Source organism: Ascaphus truei, chromosome 1 (assembly GCF_040206685.1).
Source record: "Ascaphus truei isolate aAscTru1 chromosome 1, aAscTru1.hap1, whole genome shotgun sequence".
NCBI classification, from domain to species: Eukaryota; Metazoa; Chordata; class Amphibia; order Anura; family Ascaphidae; genus Ascaphus; species Ascaphus truei.
The window spans coordinates 110,630,407-110,657,902 of NC_134483.1; the positions used below are offsets into that span (position 1 = coordinate 110,630,407).

Genomic DNA, 27,496 nt, shown 5'->3' on the forward strand with positions numbered 1-27,496 from the left:
ACCCAGTAATGTGTTTCAATAACTTCAAATCACAACCCTCTCCATAAGTTACCCTGCGGAGCAGGCGCTACATGCCGTTGCACTTCTACCTACATACTCCCACTGCCTCTAGATCTTCCAGTATACATTACAGCTTAAGCTAATTGGGGAGCGATTCCTTTCTCCTAATGCTTTGGTGCATGTATTGTACTTTGAATTCATTAAAGTGCAAAGTGTGTTCTGCAAAGCGCTGCACACATGCCGGACTCGATGCAATTGAAGAAAAATGACATACTGTACAGGTCACCGAGACGTAGTTAAAGGCTGACAGAGAATTTCTTTGAAATCACAGTTATCAGAAATTTACAGACCGGAAATACAGAAGAAAAAAAAAATGACATTTCATTCCCTAGGAGATGCACAATTTCCCCAACATTGATACATTTGTGGGCTGGCAGATTGCACAGTACACCAAAATGCTAAAAATACATCATGGGGATAAAAAAAAGAAAGAAAGAGGTGATCTGGCACACAATCAATGAAGCACAATAATGTCACCTGCCGGTGCCGATGGACCAAGGGGGGTCGTCCTGCCAAGTCCCCAAGTGGTATCAGGGTAAAGAGAATAGTCCAGGCACACGGTCTTATCACAAAGAAGAAAATGTAATCCAGCATAAATCCAACGTTTCGGCTGCACACAGGCAGCCTTTGTCAAGGTGAGAGCTCTGTGTGCCTGGACTATTCTCTTTACCCTGATAAAAAAAAAAAAAAAAACCTCACCACTTTCCTTAGTCTTTATTTAGGCACCCACGCTGTATTTCAAATGACGTTGACAACATGAATAGCATTTGTTAAATTGGAAAATGAGAAGACAAAATGAAACCTTTTGCCCGCGTAAAAAAAAAAAAAAAAAAAAAGAAGGGGGGGGGGGGGGGGGCTTGGAGTGCATATTTTTAAAAAAAATCGGTTCTGTGGTGTGACAAGAGAAGGGAAAACCTGTCATAGAAAAGGCGGATTGTGCCTCATTACCCATGCACTGTACTTTTTATAAAGTAACTTCACAAGCGGTGTGCATTCTCCATCTGCTTAGAGGATTTATTGTGTCACAAGCTTTGCTGTGAACTAATCCGGGCCCAGTCATGTACTGATGGTGCCTAAAGCAAAGCCAAAGGTGGATGTCAAAACTTAGAAAAAGTCCTTTGTGTTGACAACAAATTTATTAAAGGAACAATCCATGGCAGTTCTTCATTCTCCCCGCCCCCCCCCCCCCCCATTTTTTAATACAGGATTGAAGCAGGAGGTCTACAGAATTGAACCCCATTAATTTCAGCTCCGGGGATCCACTGCTTCCACAGATACTTACTTCCAAAGGGGGTGCCGGTATCGCTACGCAGTTTAAAGCTCCCATGTCACATGGGCCAATAGGAAGCTGCACCGGGTGACGTCACGGCTTCCTATTGGCCCGAGATCTTTGAAAATTGGCCATTATGTGAATCCTGGAGTGGCTAACAGCACCTACTACGGAGGTAAGTAGCTCCAGAAGCAGGGGGTCCCCGGAGCTGAAATTAATGGGGTTCAGCTCCATAGACCCCTGCTTCAATTCTGTATAGATAAAAAAAAAAAAACCTGCTATGGATTGCCTTTTTAAATAAAGACTTGGGGATTATTGTTATTCCTTAAATTGACCAGGTACAGTAATTTGCTGGAAAATAACTCTGCCACTTGGTGAAGGATGGTTTGAATAACAGTTATGGTTACAATTTGGTATATAGCACAGCCAATACACTTTTATTAAACATTGTAGTTGGGCATTGTAGGCACAAAAACACATGTTACATAGAGTTTACAATCTTATTTTTGTCACCATTCACTAGAGTTGGCCCTGGGTTTTGAACAAGGTCTTGTGGGTGTGTTGCCTCTACAAATAGCAGAGCTCCCCTTCTGAACTGACTCCATGTTTAAGTTGCGCACTCTTTAGCTAGGAACTAATTCTCTTGTACAAATAAAGATGTCAAAACTAACACCTGCTGTAATGGAGAAAGTGCAGGAGTCTTTCAACTATGATTTAGTTTACATTTTTTATCATTTTAATTTGAGCACCTGTAGTCTGTCTGCAGTGTTTTCATTTATCATTAAACCCGGACGGGAGTATTTGCAAATATTACACTTCTCCACTTGCCATGTTTCCTGTTAAATGAAACTACAGTTGATGTTTCCAACTCTAATTATTGCATAGACGTCTGCAGAAAATAGTTTCCGTTTTCTGTCTTGACACAAAAAAAGCCACAGTCCAGTCAGTTGCTGTAACTGGGATATTATGCCGTTCGTACACCAAGCACTAGATATAAAATAGGGTTGCGATCAATTTATAGTGGGGTAATCAATTTACGAACGAGCTGATGTTTCTCCAATGCAAAATGAGGATCTGGTGGGCTATTATTACTAAGCAGTGGAATGATCAATATTGGCTTCAATAGGTATTATATGTTGAAGGAAGGTACCATCTCTTTGTTTGCAAGACAATGGATCACAAAAGAGCCAAGCGCAAGCATGTGTTCTTGCTAATTAACTTATGTACAGTATTCCAGAGGGCACAGTAGCTGCAGAGTGAATGTCTAAATCAGGGACCCACTTGGTAGCTGTCTTGTTTATGTTTCTGTCTGTATCAAACATGATGGTCGAGATGGTACTCCCTTCTCTAACCAATGATGTGGTGTCGGTGCAGATTAACAGTGGTGGGTATCCTCAGTAAAAGTCATAGAAACGCATTAAATACAAAACTCGTTGCACTCAAACATAATTCAGGATAGTCACATTGACGTTTTATCTTTCAGAGGAAAAGCATTGAATGATGGTAGTATGTGACAGTTTAATATGCGTTTCCATTCTAGACTTATCATTTAAGGCCATGTTATCTTGGCAATATTTTCTAAGATGTGCATTTAAAAGCATCACATTTACAATCACTACATTGGAAATTGGAAAAATATATATATATATATATATATATTTTTTTTTGATGCAAATATTGGAATACCTTCTAATGGACAAAACAAAACAATTTTTCATCGTACATACCTATACAAAGACTTATGAGGTGATCTATAAATAAATATACCTGTGTTTGTCCATTGTGGCAGCAGGGGCAGTGTGGCATTCCCAAATAAAGGTTAAGCTCAGTCACTGCCTCTGCCAGTCTAAATGGCGCCCCACTACATGGGCTAATAGGTCATCTTGGGGCCTGAAAATCTCCCATCCCTGGTAATGTTCATCTAATATTGAACTGTATGTTTCTATATCCTTTACACCATGTTAAATGCTATCTGCGTGATTGTGTGCCTGGGCTAGCAACAATGGCCAAGTACAAGGCACATCGTGAGTAGGAGGGCTAGCCTTTGTAAAGGCCAGGTGCAGTACTGGGGGACAATGGGGAGTTGGGATTAGACGTGCCCATCTGCTGAGAGTTCACACTCCAAAGCCGGAGCATGTCTCTCTCCCTGGCAGCGATGTGTACAACTCTGCGAAAAGGCTGGGAACTGAATTCAGGGACTGAGGTTTGGGTCTTAGCCCCGCTAGCCCAGTTCCCATTAGTCAGTTCCAATTTCACAGTCTCCCAAGCCCCACCGGGCTGTCCTTCGGCACTCCACCCTCTTCATTGGTTTGTCCTGAATGAGCTCAAAGCTAATCATTCTAACAATCATTTTCTGTACAGATTGCATTTATTTCTTAACATTTCAGCGGTCCTTCTCTAAAATGCTCACCATAGTGGTTTTCTACAGTAATAACTGCTTCAAAGGCTATGCCATCATTTCTGCAACTTTGAAATACTACTCTACCTACCACTTGCCTAATGTAGAGGCTTCGTCAGGGAGCCATTTTGTCCTAAATTGGCAAAACTATTAAAACATATCTTGCATTGTTAATGTTAAACCATTAAAAGTCATATATGGCTAAAGGCTTTTACTTTGTGATTTGCATTTTATTGAGATTGGAGAATGTAAGGCTAAGGCCCCGCTGCCTCAGACCACGCGCCCGCACTGCAGACAGGCGGCGCGTGGAGAGGCACTTAACCGCTATCAGCGGTCTGTAGGGAGCGGCGGCCGTGGTTTGAGCGGAGTGCTACTCCCCCCTCCACAGCTCCCGTCCAATACACCCCCCTCCACAGCTCCCGTCCAATACACCCCCTCCACAGCTCCCATCCAATAAAACCCCCCTCCCCCTTGCGGATGGCTGCAGCGGGGGTCGGTCTCCCGGGCTGCAGGAGGGTGCTGCTGCCGGCTGAAAGGTAAGCAGCTCCCCCCCTACACATGCCCTCACAGCTGATCCCTCCGTCGACACACACACACACACACACACACACACACACACACACACACACACACACACACACACCTACACCTACCTCTTGGAGGCTGACAGCTCCAGCTCCCGCCCCTGATAGGCTCACCAGCGCACCACGTGACGCGCCACTGCTCGGGATCGCAATTCTCTTGCATCCCCTGCCGGCTGACGCGTCACAGCGCGTCGTGAGCCGTGCAGCGAGGGGGAACTGGGACCGGCTCGGGAGGAAACCCCTGCAGGTGAGTAACGCGCACGCGGCTGTGCGCGCCGCCGGACGCAGCGGGACCAAGCCTAAGACTGCTACTTTTCGAAAAATTAAGGCTTTTACTTTACTACAACTCTAAAAAAATATCACTACTGTATGTGAGATACTTTCTTGTAAAAGATCAGGCAAGTAATAGCTTCACATAAATAACCCACCGCTAGACATGAAACAAGAGTTTAAAACAGGACTTCAGATCCAAACACTGTAACAGTGGTTACATCCCTTTATTTTAAGTTTGGCAATTATTCTAAAGAAAGGGGCAAGTTTCCATTGGCACTTGAGAATACTTTAACAAACACAAATTGTATGACTCACCGTGACCCTCCTTTGCTGAACTGCATGAGTCCCTGGAGCAGAACAGCAAGAGGACAGAATGTGATTTTCAAAACTTCAGTGGTGGCCTCTTGAACGAGCGCTGGCCAGCGACTGTCTGGAATCTTTGCCTATATGAAACAATATTCAAAATATAAATTGAGGCCACGTTAGTTACTTTATTTTCTTCAACAAATGGTGTAAAAGTGCATGTACTGTAGCCATCAAAGTGAAAACTGGCATATAGCTAGCAAAGCAAACTACACTCAAGACCCCCCACAACTTTAGGGGCAGCCACAAACCAAGGGGTTAATTACACTCTTTAGAATTTTTTTTATAAAGCTTGGATGGGGAATTTCTGAAGGCAACCTGGGTATAGGGGGCACTTTAATGAAGAGGGGTACCGGTGCACTCAGAACGTTTTATGCTGTATATATCCGAGAATCCTTCCATATGGAATAGTGATGCCAGTGCAAGGTTCAACGCTTTATTAAATAGTTGCCACATTGCTAACAGGTCAGATTATCCAATGCCTCTTGTGATACTTCAGATATGCCACTGCTTGAATCAACAATCTACCTCAATGGTCGTTAACCGGGGTGCCATGCCACCCTATTGTAACTCAGATTAACCTGGAGGGTTCCCTTTGGAATAAAAATTGGTATTTTTAGTGCATTTGGTTATGAAAGATTTGTCATTGCTGTACATTCAGAATAGCAGAAAAATAGAAACGAACACAATTACTCATTCTGATCATACTCTAATTGCAAATGTTAACTTTAGAAAAAATACTTAGTATTTAATGTAAATTTCCAGACTAGAGGAACAGTAATTGATTTAATGATTAACTGATGGAATGTTCTAGTAATAGGATCATGTTAGCAGCGGATTACATTGAAAAAAAAAAAAAAAAAAACGTTTCTAAACACTGAATGTGGCGAGCGCCTCAAAACATTTTAAATATTGGCCCAGGTACTCAGAAAATGCCACAAAACACAAGGGGTAAATTGATGAATTTAAATTAAATCCCCAAAACAGCTAATGTATGTGTAATTTGCTTTAGAAAATAAAGACTGATTTTTTTTTTTAGTAGGCTAAACACATAGGCCGGGTTTCAAGTCAATATCAGTTTCTCTGCATCACGGCATGATGGATCCTGGCCTTAATCTCTGCAGCACTTGTTATTTTTCCATTAATAACAAAAATCTTGCATTTATCCACATCGTTTTGCACACACAAAACAAATGTGCCGTACACTTATTTGAATTAACCAGTCATAATTGGCACCGTCAGGTTCTAGGCTGTTTGTTACGATAATATGCTTTGTTCAGATGTTTTGATGGTCTACAACAAAAAGATCTAGAAAAAAAAATAAAAAGTGCCACATTGCAGAAGACACAGACTTACAGTCATTATCTAGGAGCATTCAATAAATGCATTCATTATGACAGGGGGAATTGACAAGGCAGCATAGTGGTCTGTGGATGCCCATGCTGATTCTGCTTCACAATTACTACAGCAGTGGCAGGGCAGGACACATCAGCTTCAGCTACTAAGTAGAATTGAATATATACCAAGCCTCTAAATCAGCGGTGCGCAAAGTGGGGAGGCGCTGGACTTTTTTGAGTGGGGCGGGGCCCCTTGCAGAGGTCCCGTGCTCTTCCCCGAGGCATTTTGGAGCCCATGGACACGCACAGGGACCACCTGAGGGCCTCCAGACACCTGTGGGAACCCCTGGGGTGCACTGTGGGGCCTGCGGCCACCCGTTGGGACCACCCGAGGACCCCTGCCGGCCTGTGCTGGTTTCAGGTCCGGGGACCCCATGCTTCCCGAGATACAGGCCCCGTTATGGGGTGCCGCTATCTCCTATGCATGGAAATGTCCCGATCACATGACGTGGGGCATTTCCATGCATAGGCGATACCTAGGGTGACCACCCGTCCCCCTTTTGCCGGGACAGTCCCGGTTTTTCGAGAGCTGTCCCGGTTTCCTCTGTGTCCCGGAAATGTCCCGGTTTTTCCTCCATGTGTTCCCTTTTTTTTTCGCGTCGCCGGCGGTGCGCTAGTAATTAGCTGCGGTGCGCTGTTTGCTGTGCGCGAGTCTGCAGCGGCGCGGAGGAGGAGACTGCAGCAGCCCGGCTGGTATTTTTTTTTTTTTTAATGCATCCCCTCCCCCCCCCGGCAGTTTCCTACCTTGTTGGCCAATCCCCTGCGTCCCGGCATTAAGCCCCGCCCCCTGGCATCATCCTTCACCAAGGCCCGGCATGTGGGAATGGATGGAAGGGTGCCGTGGGGGGGGGGGGGAGGGGCAGGATAAGCGTGCCTGGGGGCGGGGCTTCCGCTTCCTGCGGCAGAGCACACGTGGTGTGTCTCTGCCCGCTCCTGGCTCCTCTTGCGCGATGTCTCCCCCCCTCTGCCCGCCCGGGGTGATATAAGGTGGGTTTTTAGTGCCTTTGCCTCCTGTCCTGGCGCTCTCTTCCCCCCCCCCCCGGTCCCCTTGGTTCGGGAGATGGGCGCGGGGGCGGGCAGTGGTGGCTGCACGGTGTCCCCCCATTCTGCCCCGGGAACACGTGGCTGCCCGCCGGGGGAGGAGGGGCGGCAGTTTGTACCTTTGCGCCCCGGCGCTCCTATCCCCCCCCCCCTTGATGCGGGAGATGGGCGCGGGGTGGGTGCAGGGGGAGGCGGGGCTGCCTGCTCGTGGCTGCCTCTATCTGTACTCCACTGTGTGTGTGTGTGTGTGTGTACCAGTGTGTGTGTGTGTGTGTGTGTGTACCAGTGTGTGTGTGTGTGTGTGTGTACCAGTGTGTGTGTGTGTGTGTGTGTGTACCAGTGTGTGTGTGTACCAGTGTGTGTGTGTGTGTGTGTGTGTGTGTACCAGTGTGTGTGTACCAGTGTGTGTGTGTGTACCAGTGTGTGTGTGTGTGTACCAGTGTGTGTGTGTGTGTGTGTACCAGTGTGTGTGTGTGTGTGTACCAGTGTGTGTGTGTGTACGTGTGTGTGTGTGTGTGTGTACCGGTGTGTGTGTACCAGTGTGTGTGTGTGTGTGTGTGTGTGTGTGTACCAGTGTGAGTTTGTGTGAGTGTGTGTGTGTACCAGTGTGTGTGTGTGTGTACCAGTGTGTGTGTGTTTGTACCAGTGTGTGTGTGTGTACCAGTGTGTGTGTGTGTGTGTGTGTGTACCAGTGTGTGTGTGTGTGTGTGTAGCAGTGTGTGTGTGTGTAGCAGTGTGTGTGTGTGTGTGTGTAGCAGTGTGTGTGTGTGCACCAGTGTGTGTGTGTGTGTACCAGTGTGTGTGTGTGTGTGTACCAGTGTGTGTGTACCAGTGTGTACCAGTGTGTGTGTGTGTGTGTGTGTACCCGTGTGTGTGTGTGTGTGTACCAGTGTGTGTGTGTGCACGTGTGTGTGTGCGTACCAGTGAGTGTGTGTACCAGTGTGTGTGTGTGTACCAGTGTGTGTGTGTACCAGTGTGTCTCTCCCTGTCTCCCTCCCCCCGTCTCCCTCTCTCTCTCTCTCTCTCACACATTCTCTCTCTCTCACCCTCTCTCTGTGTCTCTCACCCTCTCTCTGTGTCTCTCACCCTCTCTCTCTCTGTGTCTCTCACCCTCTCTCTCTCTGTGTCTCTCACCCTCTCTCTCTCTGTGTCTCTCACCCTCTCTCTCTCTCTCTGTCTCTCACCCTCTCTCTCTCTCTCTGTCTCTCACCCTCTCTCTCTCTCTCTGTCTCTCTCTCTCTGTGTCTCTCACCGTCTCTCCCACCCTCTGTCTCTCCCACCCTCTGTCTCTCTCACCCTCTGTCTCTCTCACCCTCTGTCTCTCTCACCCTCTGTCTCTCTCACCCTCTGTCTCTCTCACCCTCTGTCTCTCTCACCCCATCTCTCTCTCACCCCCTCTCTCTCACCCCCTCTCTCTCACCCCCTCTCCGTCTCTCTCACCCCCTCTCCGTCTCTCTCACCCCCTCTCCGTCTCTCTCACCCCCTCTCCGTCTCTCTCACCCCCTCTCCGTCTCTCTCACCCCCTCTCCGTCTCTCTCACCCCCTCTCCGTCTCTCTCACCCACGCTCTCCGTCTCTCTCACCCCCTCTGTCTCTCTCACCCTCTCTCTCTCTCACCCTCTCTCTCTCTCACCCTCTCTCTCTCACCCTCTCTCTCTCTCACCCTCTCTCTCTCTCACCCTCTCTCCGTCTCTCTCACCCTCTCTCCGTCTCTCTCACCCTCTCTCCGTCTCTCTCACCCTCTCTCCGTCTCTCTCACCCTCTCTCCGTCTCTCTCACCCTCTCTCCGTCTCTCTCACCCTCTCTCCGTCTCTCTCAACCCCTCTCCGTCTCTCTCAACCCCTCTCCGTCTCTCTCACCCCCTCTCCGTCTCTCTCACCCTCTCCGTCTCTCTCACCCTCTCCGTCTCTCTCACCCTCTGTCTCTCTCACCCTCTCTCTCTGTCTCTCACCCTCTCTCTATCTCTCACCCTCTCTCTGTCTCTCTCACCCTCTCTCTCTGTCTCTCTCACCCTCTCTCTCTGTCTCTCTCACCCTCTCTCTCTCACCCTCTCTCTCTCTGTCATCCTCTCTCTCTCTGTCTCTCTCACCCTCTCTCTCTCTGTCTCTCTCACCCTCTCTCTCTCTGTCTCTCTCACCCTCCCTGTCTTATCTTAATTGCCGTATACCTACACCGACGTAACTTACACTTCTTTCTTCCAGATCTGACTCAAGCTTCACACGGGAGACATCGGAATACAGGTAGGGAACACCTCCCCTCCAGTATAGTACATTGAGGGACTGCGGATCAGGTAAGATCCCAGGCGGGATTGCGGCTTTAGAAATTGTGAAGAGGCGGCATCCTGACACTGGTTAAGGGGTTCAGAATCATTCACATCTGGGTTTTTTTTGTTCGATTAGTGAGGTCAACACACACACACACACACAACTATGTAACAAGGACTAATGGTAGTAAAGTATAAATGTACTACAATAAATAAACTGTTATGTAAAAAAAAAAATGTCCCGGTTTTTCATTTTCAAAATCTGGTCACCCTAGTGATACCGGCACCCCATAACAGGGCCTGTATCTCGGGAAGTCCCCGGACCTGAAATTAATGCGGTTCTGCTCCGGAGACCCCCTGCTACATTACTGTAATGTTAAACATTAAATAAACCCCCCGCGATCGCCTTTGAGAAGCGCGCAGTTAGAGTGACTGATTCAGCTCATCTCTTACTGCGCGTCTCTTACAGACAGGCAGAGCCCGGTGGGATTAACACAGCAGGGACTTCTGCTGTGTTAATCCGATGGGCCATTAGACTGCCGCGGCAAATGTTGAAAGAATCTCGGGGAGATCTCGAAAACCAATTCAGTAAATGTTCTAATAACGGCCGCTGCTTCTGTAGTAACAATATACCAAACTGAAACAGTGGAATAATACCAATAGTAGTGCACTGCAGCCCTTGTGTATGTAAAAGCATGCAACGTCTGCAAATGCATAATCACAAAGAAATGGAGAAAAAATTAGTATTTTTTTTTTTTTTGCGTTATTTAAAGCAGGGGTTTCTTAACGTGCCTCAGGGACCACCTGCATTTCCAGATTTCAGGAGAAACTCGCACAACTGTGAAAGCACCTTACGGAAAGGTTTTGAGAAATATGGATACTTGGACACAATTATTTTCTTCTACATATCTACCTATAAAATATAGTGATACTAGATCTTAAATTTACTGACCAGCTAAAAATGAGAAAAGCATGATATTCACAATCACAACAAACTCAGCAGTATCATAATTACCAGGTTTCAACAACATGAAGAGAACGGAGATTGACTCAGTGCGCAGCCAAAGCCACACTACAAAATGGGGGGGGGGGGGGGAGGGAATGTGCTTCTGTTACAAGTACAGAGATCTTCGATGTGTCACAGGGCTTCAGCACCATGTAGCAATGACTTTGGAATTTGCATGTTCCATAGTTGATAGGTTGAACAAATGACTTTTTTCAACGTCAGGTTAAAATTAGACAACAGATGCTTATCTTATATTTGTAATTACAGTATATTGATCCAGAGGAAGGCAAACACAAAACCCCAGTGACACATTATTCAATGTATGTCTCATAGGCAAAATAAATTCCTTCCCGACTCCAATAATGGCAATCAGATTTCTCCCTGGATCAACATCCTTCCCAAGTTTACTTATTTGGTATACATGCCACATTTTAACTGCCCCTATTATAAAGAACCCATTCCTTGTATGCTGGTGAAATCTCCTTTCATCCAACCTAAAGGTATGACCCTGTGCTGTTTCTAAGGATGAATAGTTCTTCTGAAAGCTCCTTTTATTGACCACGAATATATCTGTATATAGTTACCATGTCTCATCTAAGACGCCTCATTTCTAATGTAAGCAAATGTAATTCAGCTAGCCTTTCCTCACAAATCAGATCACTGACCCCCTTTAATAGTGATACCACATCAATATTTAAATGTATCCTACTAATGAATATTACATTGTTATTTGACTAAATAATCCTGAATACCACTAGTTTTTTTAGTTTAAATTTATAAAAACCTAAAAAATATATATATATATATATATATATATATATATTTTTTTTTTTAAATGTTCTGTCTATCATTTTAATCAGTGCGCTTCCCTTATACAGCATGGGCCATGCAAATATTATTTGACATCACATTTTCTGTTAAGAAGCACTCCGATTTGCCTTGCACGGGGGCAGTTGTGTTTTTATATTGCACAGTGAAGAGATCTGTATTTGCATCGATACCAGTCACCTACCATGCAAACTTTAAGTGCAAGAAGAGCCAAGCGCAGCAGGCTGGAGAGCTTCCCATTCCAGTTCCCTTGCTGCGATGTCAGCTGCAGACTCTTTCTGTAGCACATCTCTGCATCTACCATCATTCCTTGGGACTGATATACTTCTGCCAGCCACTGAAATGAGAGGAACAGCCACTGAGCAGTCACACCATTTTACTATTAAATCCAGTAAAGCAGCATTATATTTCACTGAACCCATTCACTGTATTGCTGGGCATCCTATTTTATTAGCCTGTAGCTAAGTACAGATTTCTAATTGCATCTCTCTCTCTCTTCCCTTCCCCCCTCCCACCGCTAACAAACCAACCATTCAAGGATAGAAATGCGAAAACGAAATAAAAACACCCAGCTCCTAGGATACATTGCGCCCTTCAGTGCTAGAGTATTGTGTCCCTGCACTGAATGAGGTTAACCATTAACGATGAAGGAGTAGCATCACAAAGTATTGGTAACACAGATGTACTGCAGTTACAATTAAAGAGCTCATATACAGTACATGCCTGCAACATCTCTAGCTCAGAATGTGAGTCAATCTGAATATACTGTACATATAATATAATTGCTTGTGCATTGCAAGTCTATTAGGACTATGCTGTCTTGCCACTCATTCCCACGCTGAAGAAATAACAGTTTGTTGCGTGCAGCAGTTGTGCAGACCTCGTGTGTGGGCTGCAAGGTACATCACCACTTGTACAGTTTTCTCGATTGTTTTTACAGGGAACATTTTGACTCAAATGAAACTAATGATCATTTTTAAAAGCACAAAATTCCTCTAAAAGAATTCACGGTAAAAAAATAAAAACCCTCTCCCAAAACCTAAAACACATAAGCAGATATTACCAACACAACTGCATGGAATAAAGTGAACAAGTCATGCACAGAACAAATACATTCCAACGGCATGATTTGTTAAAAAAAAAAAAAAATGGAAGACCCACATACCACAACAAAGCAGTGTCTCGTATCAAAGTTTAAATCTCATTCCATATGAATGTTTCCAGCTTTTGACACTTCAGTCTCACACTGCAAGTCTAATGTTTGGCTATACACCAGGGGGAGCCCCAGCACAGCTAAAGTATGCAGAGGTGAGGTGCTCACTAGGTAAGGTGCAGATGCAGACTTGGAGAAAAGGTAAACCTAGTAGATGAGCACTCAATCACAGAGTTAAGTTAATGTATTAAAAATAATGTTTACTGTCATCAACGAATATAAAAGGTAGGGGTTTAAAATGAACAGCACTGGTAGTGACTGTAATCAGAGCGACCTCGCTGTATCAGCTCTGTTGACATCCATAAGGTAGATTCATGACAGACTGTCCGAATCTAATGCTGAAATAATAACAGCCTATTGAAGGATAGAATAAAGGGGCCAGCGTGAATAACACTGCTGTATAATCAGCTGTTTTAAAGCCAGTGGTGTATGCTCGTGGAGAATCCCTGTAAACCAATACAGTTATGACTGAGTGCAGGGATAAACACACACCTGTAAGGGTTATGGCTCAGAGATGTACCACTGAGATGCCAAGGCTCGCCTGCTGGAACACAAATGTGTTGGTGGAGACGGGTAACCCTTAAAGTGTATGGACATGTAAGTGTGGTAGCCAGCAAGGTATTTTATGCAAGTGGTGTTGTGATACCACTGAGCAGAGGATGAGTTCTCCATGGAGGGACTGACCACCACTGTTCCGTCAGTAGGGAGTTAAATACTTTCACTGCTGCGGAGGGTTAATATGAAGAAAAAAAACAGCTTGAAAGGTAGATCGCATGCAAGGATCAGGGGCAAAAAGTGACTTACGGTGAGATAGTATCCTGATTTGTGAGATATATGAATACCTGCTGCACAGTATAGCAGCCAGACAGCACGGTGTACGTGAGCGGTTGTGCTGTCAGACTACTGGTAATTTGTAGCCGATCACCCAATAGTCTAAAGCTTATTATAGAACAGATCCACTGCACGATGTACGATGCCGTGAATGGGTTTGTTAGATGAGTACAGGCGATACAGCAGCTCCCTGCAAAATCCACCTGTGGTAGTGCCACTCACGGGAGGATACAGTATATGCTAGTACTGCGGTGATTCTCGATAACATGTATCTGATCGAGCGCATGAGTACCGGGCAGAGGTAGGTAAAGGTGTGTCTGTTCAATAACCAAATAGTGAAGTACTATCTCATAGGGCACTTGTCCCCTACATCAGCATTGATCATAATATATCAATGTCGATGTGCTCGAAGACATGCCTGCAAGTGGATGACAGCAGTGATAAGGAATAAGGTCCCTTGTTAGAAATAATCCTACGAGGTTTAATCACTGTACGTAGGATCGTAATGTGAATGGTTGTATAGAACGCGGGACTCCGCAACAGAGTCAATCTCATTAAGTGTTGCGGTCAGAATGTTGGCGTCCCGCGTGTGTATCCGAGTGTGGCCAACGCGCGCGTTTCACGTAGGAACGCTTCTTCAGGGCACCCCTCTAAAGCAGGGGTGCGCAAACTTTTTTTTTTTATCGGAGCCCCTCTGCCTGCTCCTCTCCCCCCCCCCCACGTTGTCACGGCGACAAGGTAAGGGACTCTCAGAGTGCGCGCTCCCACGGCATTTCATTTAAATGTTGTGGGTTAGCGCACGGGGCCTCTGTAAGTGCCATGCCCTCCCAGACAATTTTGCGCCCCCTGCACTAAAGCAATGAGCACCGAGATTCATTTATTTTTATTTTTTAACAAATATAGAAATAGACAACAGGACACCATGGCCAACATAGTCTTCCCAATGTCCTATATGTTGTGAAACCTCAGAACCTGTATGATCCACGGCTTTTTTCATATTTAGGATAGTTGTGTCTAATCCAAGCTTAACTCCCTTCCTGCATTAGATTCTACCACAGTGGTTCTCAACCTTTTTTCTCTTGAGGCAATCAATCACAGTGGTCAGTTGCTGACACACCCCTACAACAGGACAGTCACAGAAACCACAAAAAACAGGACACAACAGATACACCATAGGACCGACAAACACCAATCCACACCTCTCTCCTGCCCATGCTGTTTCCTCCTCTGTTTGACCCCGACCCCCAGGCATATGCTCCTGACATCACCATCTGATAGGCAGCATTAATTACCAAGCAACAGCCACATCAGGAGAACCGGAAATCCTGCGGCACCCTTTTAATCCTCCCGCGGCACCCTTTTAATCCTCCCGCGGCACCCTTTTAATCCTCCCGCGGCACCCTTTTAATCCTCCCGCGGCACCCCAGGTTGCCACGGAACCCCACCCCCTCCATGAATAGGTATTTCCTCACATTTCCTGAGCCTGCCACCTTTAGTTTCAAAGTATGCCATTGTCCAAGCATTCCTTCTATGAAATAGGCTTCTCTCCTCTACCTTGTTGGAACCCTTGTATTGTATTGTATGTCTTTATTTATATAGCGCCATTAATGTACATAGCGCTTCACAGCAGTAATACATGTGGTAATCAAATAAATAACAGATAATATAAATAACAGATCATGGGAATAAGTGCTTTAGACATTAAGGAAGAGGAGTCCCTGCTCCGAGGAGCTTACAGTCTAATTGGAGTCTTGATGTATTTCCAAGTTTGTATCTTTATTATAAAACACCTTCACACCTGTAACAATTAATATGGAATATACAAAATACACTTTCTAAACACAAGAAATATTAGACTCACGTGCCAGGCGGTGTGTGAACTTAAATTAGACATTACAGTTTTCTTCAGATCCTCCAGAGTGGACACCGAGAACTGTGCTTGACACTGCAAGAGCTGTTTGCACTGAATTTGCCTTAAAAGCAGAAGCAACGATGACTGGTCCGTGCTGCTTTGTAAGCCCTACATAGATAGAATAAAGAAAATATGTTAAGATGCCTGTATAGAAAACAAAAGCACATGACAGTCCTGTTCACAAATAAAACGATCACTGAAAAAAAATGGTAAATAAGCACATTTACATCTTTGTTTCATGAAATGATACTTTCTGTAGTGCTCCTCGCCTACTTTGCACTGCTACCCCCTTTTCCATAAAATGAAAAAGGGCTTGCTAGAGATCACATTACATTAGCCTGCAAAAGATAGTGAATTTTAATGTAACCACATGTTATATAATGCAAAGATATAGGAAAGCAAAAGTACTCTATAACATGTCTGTGTGTCATTTTGTTTACATTTGTGCTGAAATGCCCATTCAAGTGATTTCATTTTTTTCAAATTCTCCCAGTTGGATGAGCCAATATGATTACGAATACTACCATGTACTATAAAACCATAAAACGCTTTGACAAAGTGAGAATATGACGTAGGGGGGGGGGGGGGTCTGACATAACAGCACTGGGATCTATGTAACCATTTTAAGTCAGCATCCATCTTAGGTTTTGTCTGAGTGAACGGGTTATGAGATGGACGTTTTTGAATGAGGTTTTTGCTTTCAACTTTCAAGTGAGAATAAACCAAGCAGCTAACTGACAAAACCTTGAGAATGACGGCTCAGAGCCAATGTTATGAAAATACGAGACAGGCACTGTCCAAAGGTGGGGTTTTTTGAGGTTCTGTATGTAGAGAAAAGGTCACCAGCTTAATAAAGTATTATTGCTGAATCATCTCATTTAGACATCCCATAATGTCATTAACTCAATGTATTCGTGTGCATAATTTGTTTACCTTTTACGCTTACGTAGTGACGACACGCAACCTTGTAGAGGGGGCGTGGGTGTAGTATTTTGTGTATAAATAATGCCTGTATGCTACCATGTCTTTGGGAGGGTTTTATTTTGAAACTCTCCTCTGCGTGTGCACCGCACAAGCAATAAACTTATTTGTCTATTCTGCAAAACATATCCTCAGACTTGTGTTGTTATTTCACAGAGCTTTTATCAGCTTTAAGGTGCAGTACTGCATGCAAATGTTCTCTAATAAATACAGTAATCAGTGGCATCAGTTGACCAATTGGAAAAATGATTAGATTAACGAGATAAAACTAAGAAAAGCAGAAGGAAATAAGTTATCGCCAAACCGTGCTTAAGAACCGCAATCTAAACAACTGCCCTAATCAACATCTGAGACTCTGGGATTCAGCAGATATTTACAGAGTATAACTAATACGGCTCCAGCAATATCACTGCATGCTGACCAATACCTAAAGAGAACATGTTTATGTCATCAGCTCACCCGCTATAACATTGACACTCTTATTCTCACAAATAAGCTAGGGATAAATGTGTGCAAGTATCATATACAATGTGCATCTGGCAGTGGTGAATTCAGGGGTGGTCAGGCAGTGGGAGTGTCATTCACCAGTAAACAGATATAGATATACCTGTATATAACTCCTTTAAATTTAGGTAAAAGGGTAAAGGTGAATTTTTACAAAGTGATTCTAAGCAAGAAGATACCGTACAGCACCATTCAAATGAATCAGTTATATAATGCTTTTTTCCCCCTCGTTCTCCTAGTTTCACCCCATGAATCCAGTAAGCACAGAAAATGTGTGGTCACTGATGTTTCTGTTTGATTGGTTATATATCAACCTCAAGCTTAATGCAACATAAAGAATTACAAAGAGAAAATCGAATTAACTGACGTACAGTATTCACACACCCCCTCCCTCTCGACATAGGTACCAATGGTTTGCACTGAAAGTATAGACTACACTAGGAGTTATTCATAAACTACATTAGTGCCGATCGGGACACTATCACACGGACACTCCGGTCAGTGGGAGCTTAAGTGAGCTAGTGATAAGGGATAACCCCCACTGTGTACATATTTGTTTCTCTTCTTCATTGTTAGTCGGCGAGTTAGCACTCACATTAAAGCTTAATTTATTTGAGAAAATAAAAGTGCATACACATTGAAACTGAAGCCCAACTCAAATAAGGAGGCGGGAGAAGAAGATTCAGCTGTCCAAAAGCTGCCTCCACAGGTGAACAATCATTACAGTGTGCAAAACTAATTTTGGAAAATACAAAACAGCAATTGAGACATTTCTTAGGCTAAGCTTATAGTCTCTAGGCTAAGCTTAGGCTACGGCAACCGTGTGACGTCATCTGTCACCGTTGTCTTAGCGATTTCTCCCTGTAGTGTAGGAAAGGGGTACGCAAACTGGGGGCTAGATTTTCTTGGGGGGGAGGGGCGTGGCAGGGTCCCACACTCTCCCCCCAGGCATTTATATTAAATGCTGGGGGACCGCACGAGGTCTCCATAAACACACTTACCTTTCCTTCCAGCGACGCGTTGTCATGGTAACCAGTCGTAAAATGACGCCGTGGGGTCACGTGACGTCACATGACCCCGCGGGTTGAGCAGGGGGATGGGGGGGGTGGGTTGCGAGGCGCCGGGAGCAGGCAGGGCTGCGTACGGGGAAAACTTTGCGCACCCCTGGTGTAGGAGACAAGAGACGGTGACATGGGGGCGTGGCCGTGAGCGGTTCACCCTCAATGGCTGAACCGCTCACTTGCCCTCTGACATCACGCGGCAGTCACCAAAAAAAAAAAAATTTCATTGACTTCAGCAATTTTGGTCGCTGTGTCGCTCCGTCGCGCACACTATAGGTGCACGCGACGGATTGCATTAACTTGTTTTGACGCGGCATTGCCGGGACTATATGCGCGGCATTAGACTGTGCCCTTTGTGTACACAATATCTTATTACCTTAGTGCAGAGAGCTTCAGCTTCTAACAGTCTGTCTTTATCCTTTAGGGCAGAAACAGCCTGACACAACGACCAGTCCTCCAGAGCCTGCGAGTAACTCACTGGAACATTTCTCGTACTTTCAACTGCACATTTGGAAAGACACGACTGTTTATGCAGTGATAAATGTACAGCAATAACACTTCATGTGCATCACTGCAAGATCTTGTTTACAAAGTTATTCTACATGCTTGTCTCTTCATTTGCAATGAAGTACTGTACTTATTGTTACAAATTACTGAAGCCTCTACAGGAACATACTGTATAATGTATTTTTGTGCTTCTCATACAAAATAGCTCAATTAAGTTAAATTAAGTTATCAAGGAGTCATCATATAGGCATCTATAATATCATATAGTCTCTCGGTTGCTGCCAATTATCTATGACAAGGATCCCTTGCAGAACATTCGAGAAGACGACTTTGTGGATTTCGTGACATTACCTGATATTGTCATTGAAATTCCTTACATTATGGCTCGAGGTTATTTAATATTGCAGCTGACAGAGAAAAAACAATAATCTGCCCCAAAATAAATTTGATTAGACCTTACCGATACAGAAAACTTTCTGCATGTCCGATTTCCGTGGCTCCTTCCTTTTTTTTAATTGTAATGTGAATGAGATGTATATACAAAAAAACATTTTTTTACTGTAAAGGAGGAAGGGAGGAGAAGGGGGAGCGTGGAGGAGAGAGAGCTCTTGCGTCAGTCTAAGTCAATAGGGGAGCACGGTGCAAGGTGGGATGAAGGCGTAAATATACAAATATACAAAAAGAGGACAGGATCCCTGCTATGTTGCGCAGAGGATGGAGTGAATGGAATTAGTTAAAATAGATAAAATGGGTAATGATTGATAAAGACAGTAATAGTCAACCACACAGACACTAAAACACACAGACATTAAAAAAACTAAGGAGGTGCCTCACTCAGCTGCATTGAGTGGAGCCTATAACATATGTGTATAGTGAAAGGGAGTACTTAGACTACCTAGGTAGCTGTCGCATGAACGCTCAAGGGTCTAGGAACACCTAGCTGGGTAGTGTGTGCCATACTAATGAATTCCGTACTTATAGTCTCTAACACATGCTGTCTGGATCTGGTTTACAGGCCCTTTGATGTCTACCATACTGTAACTATATTCTTATTTTTTCTCCACTATAGCTATACGCAAACTATAAATGGTTCAGAAAATTGTTAAAAATACACTGAACCAGGCATCAAAATCAATGCAGTTATAAATACATTTTCTTTTTGGAAAGACCAGTTATATTTTATGCAACTTTGTTTATTCCTAATTACTGAAACATTAACATTAAATAGCAAAGCTAATGTGTTTCAGTCTTGTGTGTTTTGTATGTGTACTCGGTAATGTGCTCTATGAAGATACAAAATCCTTCAGGCGCTGGTGTGACTGCCTAGTTGTGACCCTCTCTCAGAGCCAGGCAAAGAGGTGTTACATATACATACAATATTATATAACATATACACATTATGGCAGATTGATTTGTGTTACTCCAGGAGAAGCTGAAGCATTAGTACTTGATCATGTGTTTCCACCCTTCCCTATTAAGGATGTAATCTGCCTTTTTACACTACTTACTCTTGGATTTCACTGTGGCTACGAGTGTCGTATCAAGATCAGTTCTCTTGGTTTGCATGTTTGTGAGGTAGGAGTAGGTATATTCCACGTGGCAGGCAGCTATTAGCCCAGCCCAAACTGCAGGGTTATCTGAAAAACAATTCCCACATTTTACTTCCTAATTATTATTAAAAACATTTTATATACATACAGCACATATACATAAACACACACACGCCATTAAAAGCAGGTCATTCTTGAAAATAATGAATACAGGCATAACATGCCAAGTACTTCTAGACACTACTACAGGGGTGGCCAACTTGCTGGGAGTTGTAGCCAAAATGTACCCATCTCATTGTCAAAAGGGCACAATACATTTTTTTCTTCAATTTAATACCTGTATTCACTGACACAGAGCATAATCTGAATGTGTCAGTGTGTAGTGCCGTCAGGTTATGCTTTATCTCAGTGTGTAATGCCGTGAGGTTATACTCTGTGTCAGTGTATAGTGCCATCAAGTTATACATCTGTACTGTATAGTGCAGAGTATAACTTGATGGCACTATACACTGACCGAGTATGTAGCCACTGGCACTATACACTGACACAGGGTATAACCTGACTGCACTACACACAGACACAGGGTATAACCTGACAGAGTACTAGTGGGAGGAGGGGGGAAATAGGGGATGACATATGGGGGGGTTGGGTGACGATATGGGGGGAAGAGGGTGTGACATGAGGGGGGAGGGAAAAGGGGATGAAATGGGAAGGTGGAGCAGTTGGGGGAGGCAAGGAGGCAGTGCGGTGATTGGAGAGCAATGTAGGGACAGTCTCCACAGCCTGGAGCTCTCAGCAGGCAGGGAGTATACTCACTGGTCCATAGGAGCTCAGAGGAGGAACTGGTTAGGGGGTACTCTTGTCTCTCTGTACTGTGTGCGGTCAGAGCCCCTTGTTCACCCCCCCCCCCCCCCCCCACCTTTTCAGGGGCGCAGATTAAGCACGAGGCCCTTGGGCCACAGGTTGGCCACCCCTGCTCTACTAGAATAGTGAACCTTCACCACATTATTTTATCTACTGTCATTTTGGGAATTGCCAACTTGAATTTATAATTAGACAAATGCCCTCCTTCAATGTGCTGTAAAGCTGCTGCTCCATGTCAAGGAAGCTCTGAGTTCTATTTAAATGAATGCAGTTCTGAGCTTTCCCAGCAGAGAGAAGCAGCTTCAAAGTATACGGAACAGGAGTCAACACGTTAAATCATACATGCACACTAGAGGGCACTGGCACAACAAAATATAGTATGATACTGTATAAGTGAAAAACAAATAAAATGTTGGAAAGCCTACAATGTATATTAGAATATCTCAGGAAAATCCTACGCAAGAACTTCCTATCATGGCATGCAGTGAGCTTCAGAAAGTAACATGTAAACAATGCATTGTACACTGAAGCATCCCTAGCCTCACTCCATTCATAGTTCCCTCATAAAAAGTTTTACTTTATAGGCAGCCTGTAACAGGGACTTACTGTATCACTGTTGGAAAAATTTGCCTCTAATCCAGCAGTGTGCTGGTTAATTGCACACCAGCAATCAACCAGACTCCACCTGGCTGATTAGGACTGTCAGAAAAAGCCTGTTCTGAGAAACAGGGAGGAGATTCCTTAGCTCACAAGGTAGCTGACCAAGGAAAAAGACTGCAGAGATTTCCTTAGCCCACAACCGGGCTGACCTAAGGAAAAGAGGGTCCTGATTGCATTCGCAAGACAAGGGTACAAGACCTCCATACCTGGACACAGAGAGTCCTATAGCACACAAGGATGCTGACCCAGGAGAACAGAGAGGCCTTCCCCTACAGAAACCCCAGATACAAATAAGAGACTTTCTTTTTGGACTGTTGGGCGTTTACATATATATATATTTGGGGTGGTAAGCCGCTTAGGTACCCACCTAGTTAGATAGGGCTGGAGTAAAATATGTAGTGATTTCTCCAAAGTGGAGTAAGTTTTTCTTTTATGTTTGTGTTTTCAGTGTTTAAAGGAACAGGCGCAAAAAGCCTTATTTTAATTTCACCTTAAAAACGGTCTGCATTGCATACCTCGGCACACATCTCTTACACAGCCCCATTGCACTATTCCAAAACCTTTAATGCCATAGTTGTTAGCTTTCACAATGCTTTAACCGAAAGAAGCTTTCCCCCCCCCCCCCCCTGTTCCTGTATAACTGAAAGTGGCAGAAACATTACTTCTGCAATAAATGTGTCAATGTGTTTTAGTTAACCTGATAATGAAATGTAATAAATTGTAATTGCATTTGACATACTGCACTTGAATCCATCACCACAAATGTTTTTAAATGTAACAAGTTGCGCTTGTTTTCAGATGGCGTACTTATTAATGATTTTTCCTTGTATTCTATAATATAGGATTTAATATTTTATGAGTAAATGTTTTAAATGTATATTTAAAAAAAAAGGCCCTTCAATGTGAGTACGCGGGTCTAAAGTATCTGTCAGAACAAACAGATGTAACTACACCTGTTAGTTCTTCATAGCTTCCTAGGAAGCATTAATCCTGGGTAGCACCCTCTCAGTTTAGAGCGAGTGTCATTTGTATATATTGTATCTGTCAGAACAGTAACAGAACAACGGTAATCTAAAAAAAGATGCATGTCAATTTGAGGTATTTTTCCGTTCCTGACATAGAAAATGTGTTTAGATTCTTAGATGATTAAATTGGTTCCGTTTGCTATATAACTCACATGGATAATAAATACAAGCTATGTATCCCTTATCTTCCTACCTCCCCTTACTAGGCTGTGTCATAAAAATTGTAAACTGAGAAAAGAATGGAGAGGTAAGAGAGGGAAAAGAAGCAGAAGAACTACTGTATGCTGATCAACACAATCCATCTGTGCTCTCCTGCCCCTCTCCTCAGTTCCTGCCTAAATAATATCCCAAACTCGTTCTATTTTCTACTTATTACATAGGCCTTCCTTTTGTGTGGCAGTACCTGTCCATGTTACATGCTTTTTTTCTTTTGTTGTGGAGCTGCCTGTGTGTAACGTTGGAAGACCAAAAGTCATGTGAATCTGCGCACTCCCCTCCTTTGAAGTTCTGTTCTGGTCTGTGTTAAACTCTAAACCCTCCCTGAGATACTTGATCATACTAAGGGCCCACCATCCTCTCATGGACACAAGTTAATGATGCCCACAGTGTAAATCTCCTTCCCAGACTTCTTGTGGAAAGTGGATTCCTACTATCAGCATATATTACACAGGATTAAACCGTACAGTCCTGTCTTGCTGCTCTTATTCCATCCGTATTATTCCCTATACTGTAATTTGTATTGTAAGGTTGTAAAAAAATGGTCAAGTGCTGAGCTCCTGGCTGGTGCTATCAAAATGGAATCTACATAGGCGGTAACAATAGGCCTCTACTGAGAGTAATTGCAGGGGGTGCAATACCTGCATTAGAATCTGTTACTGTACCGGTGACATCTTATTGTCAATAAAGGCTTAATATCCTCAGCTCTTGTTTTCATAAGCAACCACAGTAAAGAGAAATAGAACATTACAAATGACAGCTACCTGGGAAGAAACGAGCTGCTCTTTGCAAAGTCTTCACTGCATTTCTCTTCTCATCTTCAACGGAGAGACTCCCTGCTGCCAGCTCATTTACCGCTGTATATAACAGGGATGCCTGAGGAGAACAATCCTAGGATAAGTTATATCATTAAAGCTGCAGACCAAGCAATATCCTACATGGCTTTTCTTTTTCTTTTAATAAATCAGTTCTGTACTATGAGAAAATACTTGTTTTCTTTTTTTAAATAAAAAAAATGCTGTGCTAAATAAAAATTTGAATGTATTATAAATCTAACAAGCATTTTTTGTTTCTATAGCAATTATTTACAAAGTTGCATCCCCTTCCTCTTCTGAAACAGGCTTTGGCACAGCCCTTTTTAAGCCCTGCCCTCTCTTTAGCAGTGCAACAATTGTATCTAGGGACTGCCTGGTCACATGATCTTCCCCACAGAACTTTTCATCTTGGGTCCTCTTCTGCTGCACTGACAGACATTTAGTGAACCTCCGAACCGAATCTTCACCGATTGATCACAGGAGAACGCGGATCAATCTGCAAGTTAGCTAATTACTTATTGTGTGGATTGTATTGATGCACATATTAAAGGGGGGAAATTATGTGTGTGTGTGTATTTTTTTTTTTTTTTTTAATTATTATTTTTTAAACCAGCAGCTTGCACTGCTGCTTTAAAGCCTGGTGTAGTGTTATCTCAATATTTACAAAAACACACCATTACTTTACCTTAGCTTGATTTATATGAAGAGTGTGAGCAACAATCCCAGCAACTGCACCTCCCTAGAAAAAGAAACATTATAAAAAACAGATATAATAATTACTTATACTGTGATTCGCACACAGTTCTGTTACTGCAAATATTATTATAATTTACAATGTGCCAGCATAATTCCGTAGCTCAGTAAAACAGGGTTGGAGGACAAAAAAACAATAAAATAATAAACATATTTACAGTAGGTAAGATGGGTCCTGCCTCAAGGAGCTTACAATCTATAAGGAGGGGTAAATGGAAAGGAGGTAAAGGGGTTTGTCGGATAGCTACTTGTTATTTGAAAATATTTATACAATGTGTTACGTATCCATTCATAACAAAAATCCATGCTCCAAAGGGGATCCCAACCCTTCCCAGAGAGCATAACGATAAATAATTGTAAGAGAACTGCATGATATTGTTTACAACGTTCACATTTGCTATGAAATCCTATTATATAGTGCAAATGACGAGCATAAAACGGAACAAGCTTATATACACCCGACGGCATACACAGGTGTACACATTGCAAGTACTGTATACTAAACTGTATGAGAAAATAGTGCTGCGGAGCACAAACTTCTGAATTGACTTTTAGGAGGTTTAACATGGACAAATCCCCCCCCCCCCCCCCAACATAAATTACTTCCAAAGTCTTAAGAAACAAAAAATAAATAGATTTGGGTACTTGTCAAAATCTCAGGGTGTGTACAACTTTGCTTTCCATTCCACATGCTGGTATTAACCCCAAAATGAAACAAGAGTACAAACCGGCACCACACATTCGTTTAGTGATTAATCATTTCCTTCCCCCAACAGAGGGACGTACTGAAAGCCTGGGGAACATCTAGAAAATGGGTCTGAGCCGTAAAGGCAAGAAAAGGAAATTAGGAAAGGCGTATAAATCCGACCTTTAAATGACCTAAGCAATGAGCAGTTTACAGTATACGTGAAATGTGTTAATGAGTGATGTTATGGCGGCTCCACCGGCAAATACTTCTTACGGTACCTTTGCATTTCTGGGCGCATACTGAGGAACCAGCCTGGACAGGAAAGACCACAGCTCAGGATTCCCTGGGTGACTAAATGAGAGAAATTTAAAACAAAAGAAGAATAAAAGCCTTATTGGACCAACTAACTAATTAAGCATTGCCTAATTCCCTCTTCTATGGTTGTACTGAACACCTAGATTTTAGGGCAAGGATTTCGCTCTCCTTAGATTTACATGTGGTCTTCATTTTATTTTAATTTCCTTAATTTAGGTCTTTCAAGAACACACCATGGTTGGTGCTATATGAATAAAATATAGGTTTCATTTGTGGTGCTCATATTGTGAAACACACAGATGTCCCATGTCAAAGAATTATGTGCTTTAATAATAATAATCAAAAGGGACACGGATGTCCTCCATAAAGGGATATTGAAACGGGGACATTTATCAGTGAGTGGGAGATTAAAGACCAGGTAGAAGCAGGATTTGGGGTTCTTGCCTCCTGTTACCTGGGGCTGCATATGTGCAGGACTCACCTCTGTAGCCTCACACGCCCCCCACTTATGTGTTTGAAGTCTATTTATCATCCTGGACTGCCAGCGGAAGGCAGAAGAAAAGAGGGGGCTAGAAGGGCAAGGAGAAGGGGGTGGGCCTACAGGTTACACAATCAGGTGCACAGACTCCGGCTACGTCCCCAGCACAGGTTTCTTTATATCCCTAAAACATTTGCGTGGAATTTGATATGCTGGCTCTGCATCATACAAAATGATCTAGTTTCAAATGTTCTGTTATATTTTGAACTTATGAAATAAAGCTGTGACTTCTTTTCACCAAACGGAAACAGGTTTGTCCTTTTATTATGGGGCCTGGCCGGGGGGGGGGGGGGAGGGGAGGACAGTCGGGCCCATGTGCCCTTTTTGAAAATGACATGGCATCTGGATTAGGGGTTGCTGGGCAGTAACGCGACATTTCCAAGACTTCGCAATGTTTGATCGGGAACTTTCTCGTCTCCTTGAAACCATTGGAAGGTTTCATTATCTCTGGGAAAAAACGAACCGTACCTGTGTATAGCTTTGCAGGCTTGCCTCTGTACTGCAACATTTCTGCCTTGTAAAGCATGTATGGCAGAAGTAATGAGACACCTTTCATACACATCATCTTTACTGTTGAAATGCTTAAGTAGTTCGTTAAGAGCAGCCGTTGCCAGTTTAACATCCCGCTTTGCCAATCCCAGAGCGCACAGAGCCTGGAGACTTTCAATGCTTGGTTCCTTCAAAACAGAGCTGCAGACAGGTCGCAAAGAAGTTAGATGGTGTGGCTTTATTGACAAGTAACCTGTAACTAAAATGTGGCAATTACATTAAAAAAAAAGTAATGATATTAATTACTATGTTAATACACAATGAGGGGGAAAAAAACTTCACAAGTAACTGGTTTGCAAAAAAAAACCCAAAAAAAACATTTGATAGCAATAAATGGTAAGACAGTGATCAGCCTTTTCTTTATTAGAACGTGGTGTCTCTCATCCGTATATAAAAACTTGAACAAATTGTCTCACATGAGGGTTTCTGAGCAGTGTCCAGTTGGATTTCATGTAACTGGCTTTACAGTTTCAGCAATCGCTTTTCTATCACCTAAATGTGCCTTTCCTTGTAGAATAATGTTGCATTTGACTGCGATATAGTGCCCAGAGCCCTAATAGAGCCATCTGTCGCATAGTTTGCATACTGCATTTAACCAAAGTCACACTAATAAAGACATGAAATTTGGGGTTTTGCTTTGAGCGACAAAACATGCTAACATTACGCATTTTGAATTTCCAGTTTAATAATAGACATCAGAAATTAAGCGCTACTGTCTGAAAAGCGGATTTGCAGCACTGCTGATAGCACAGAAACTGCACTATGTAATGCTGTATTTTCTGTGTAAGGTTTCAATTTTGTTTCCTTTCACAACATTTTTGTACAAACACCGAAATCTCAATTTATTTTATGGAAAAGACCATGCTTCCGCTACTATAGCAAAATATACATTAATAAAATCATTCGGAAAACCAACTGTAAAACACATGTTTTCATCCCCCCCAAATGGCGGGAAATATGAGCAGTACTTTTTAAGAACATTTTGTTGCAATTGTGTGGAAAGGATTTAGCACACAACTATTAAACCACTAG

At 43.3% G+C, this 27,496-nt stretch overlaps 1 protein-coding gene across 1 annotated transcript in view; it reads right to left on the bottom strand.

Annotated features, from left to right (window-relative positions):
* The window catches only part of SKIC3 (SKI3 subunit of superkiller complex), a 102,078-nt gene that overhangs the window by 6,277 nt on the left and 68,305 nt on the right, over positions 1–27,496 (bottom strand). Inside the window, exons 31-39 of the mRNA XM_075593258.1 lie at positions 26,384–26,605; positions 25,341–25,413; positions 24,307–24,360; positions 23,571–23,682; positions 20,000–20,128; positions 18,361–18,485; positions 15,388–15,546; positions 11,667–11,819; positions 4,901–5,028 (exon numbers count right to left, since the gene is read on the bottom strand). Coding sequence (XP_075449373.1) covers positions 4,901–5,028; positions 11,667–11,819; positions 15,388–15,546; positions 18,361–18,485; positions 20,000–20,128; positions 23,571–23,682; positions 24,307–24,360; positions 25,341–25,413; positions 26,384–26,605 — 1,155 coding nt within the window. The remainder of the gene's footprint in view (positions 1–4,900; positions 5,029–11,666; positions 11,820–15,387; positions 15,547–18,360; positions 18,486–19,999; positions 20,129–23,570; positions 23,683–24,306; positions 24,361–25,340; positions 25,414–26,383; positions 26,606–27,496) is intronic.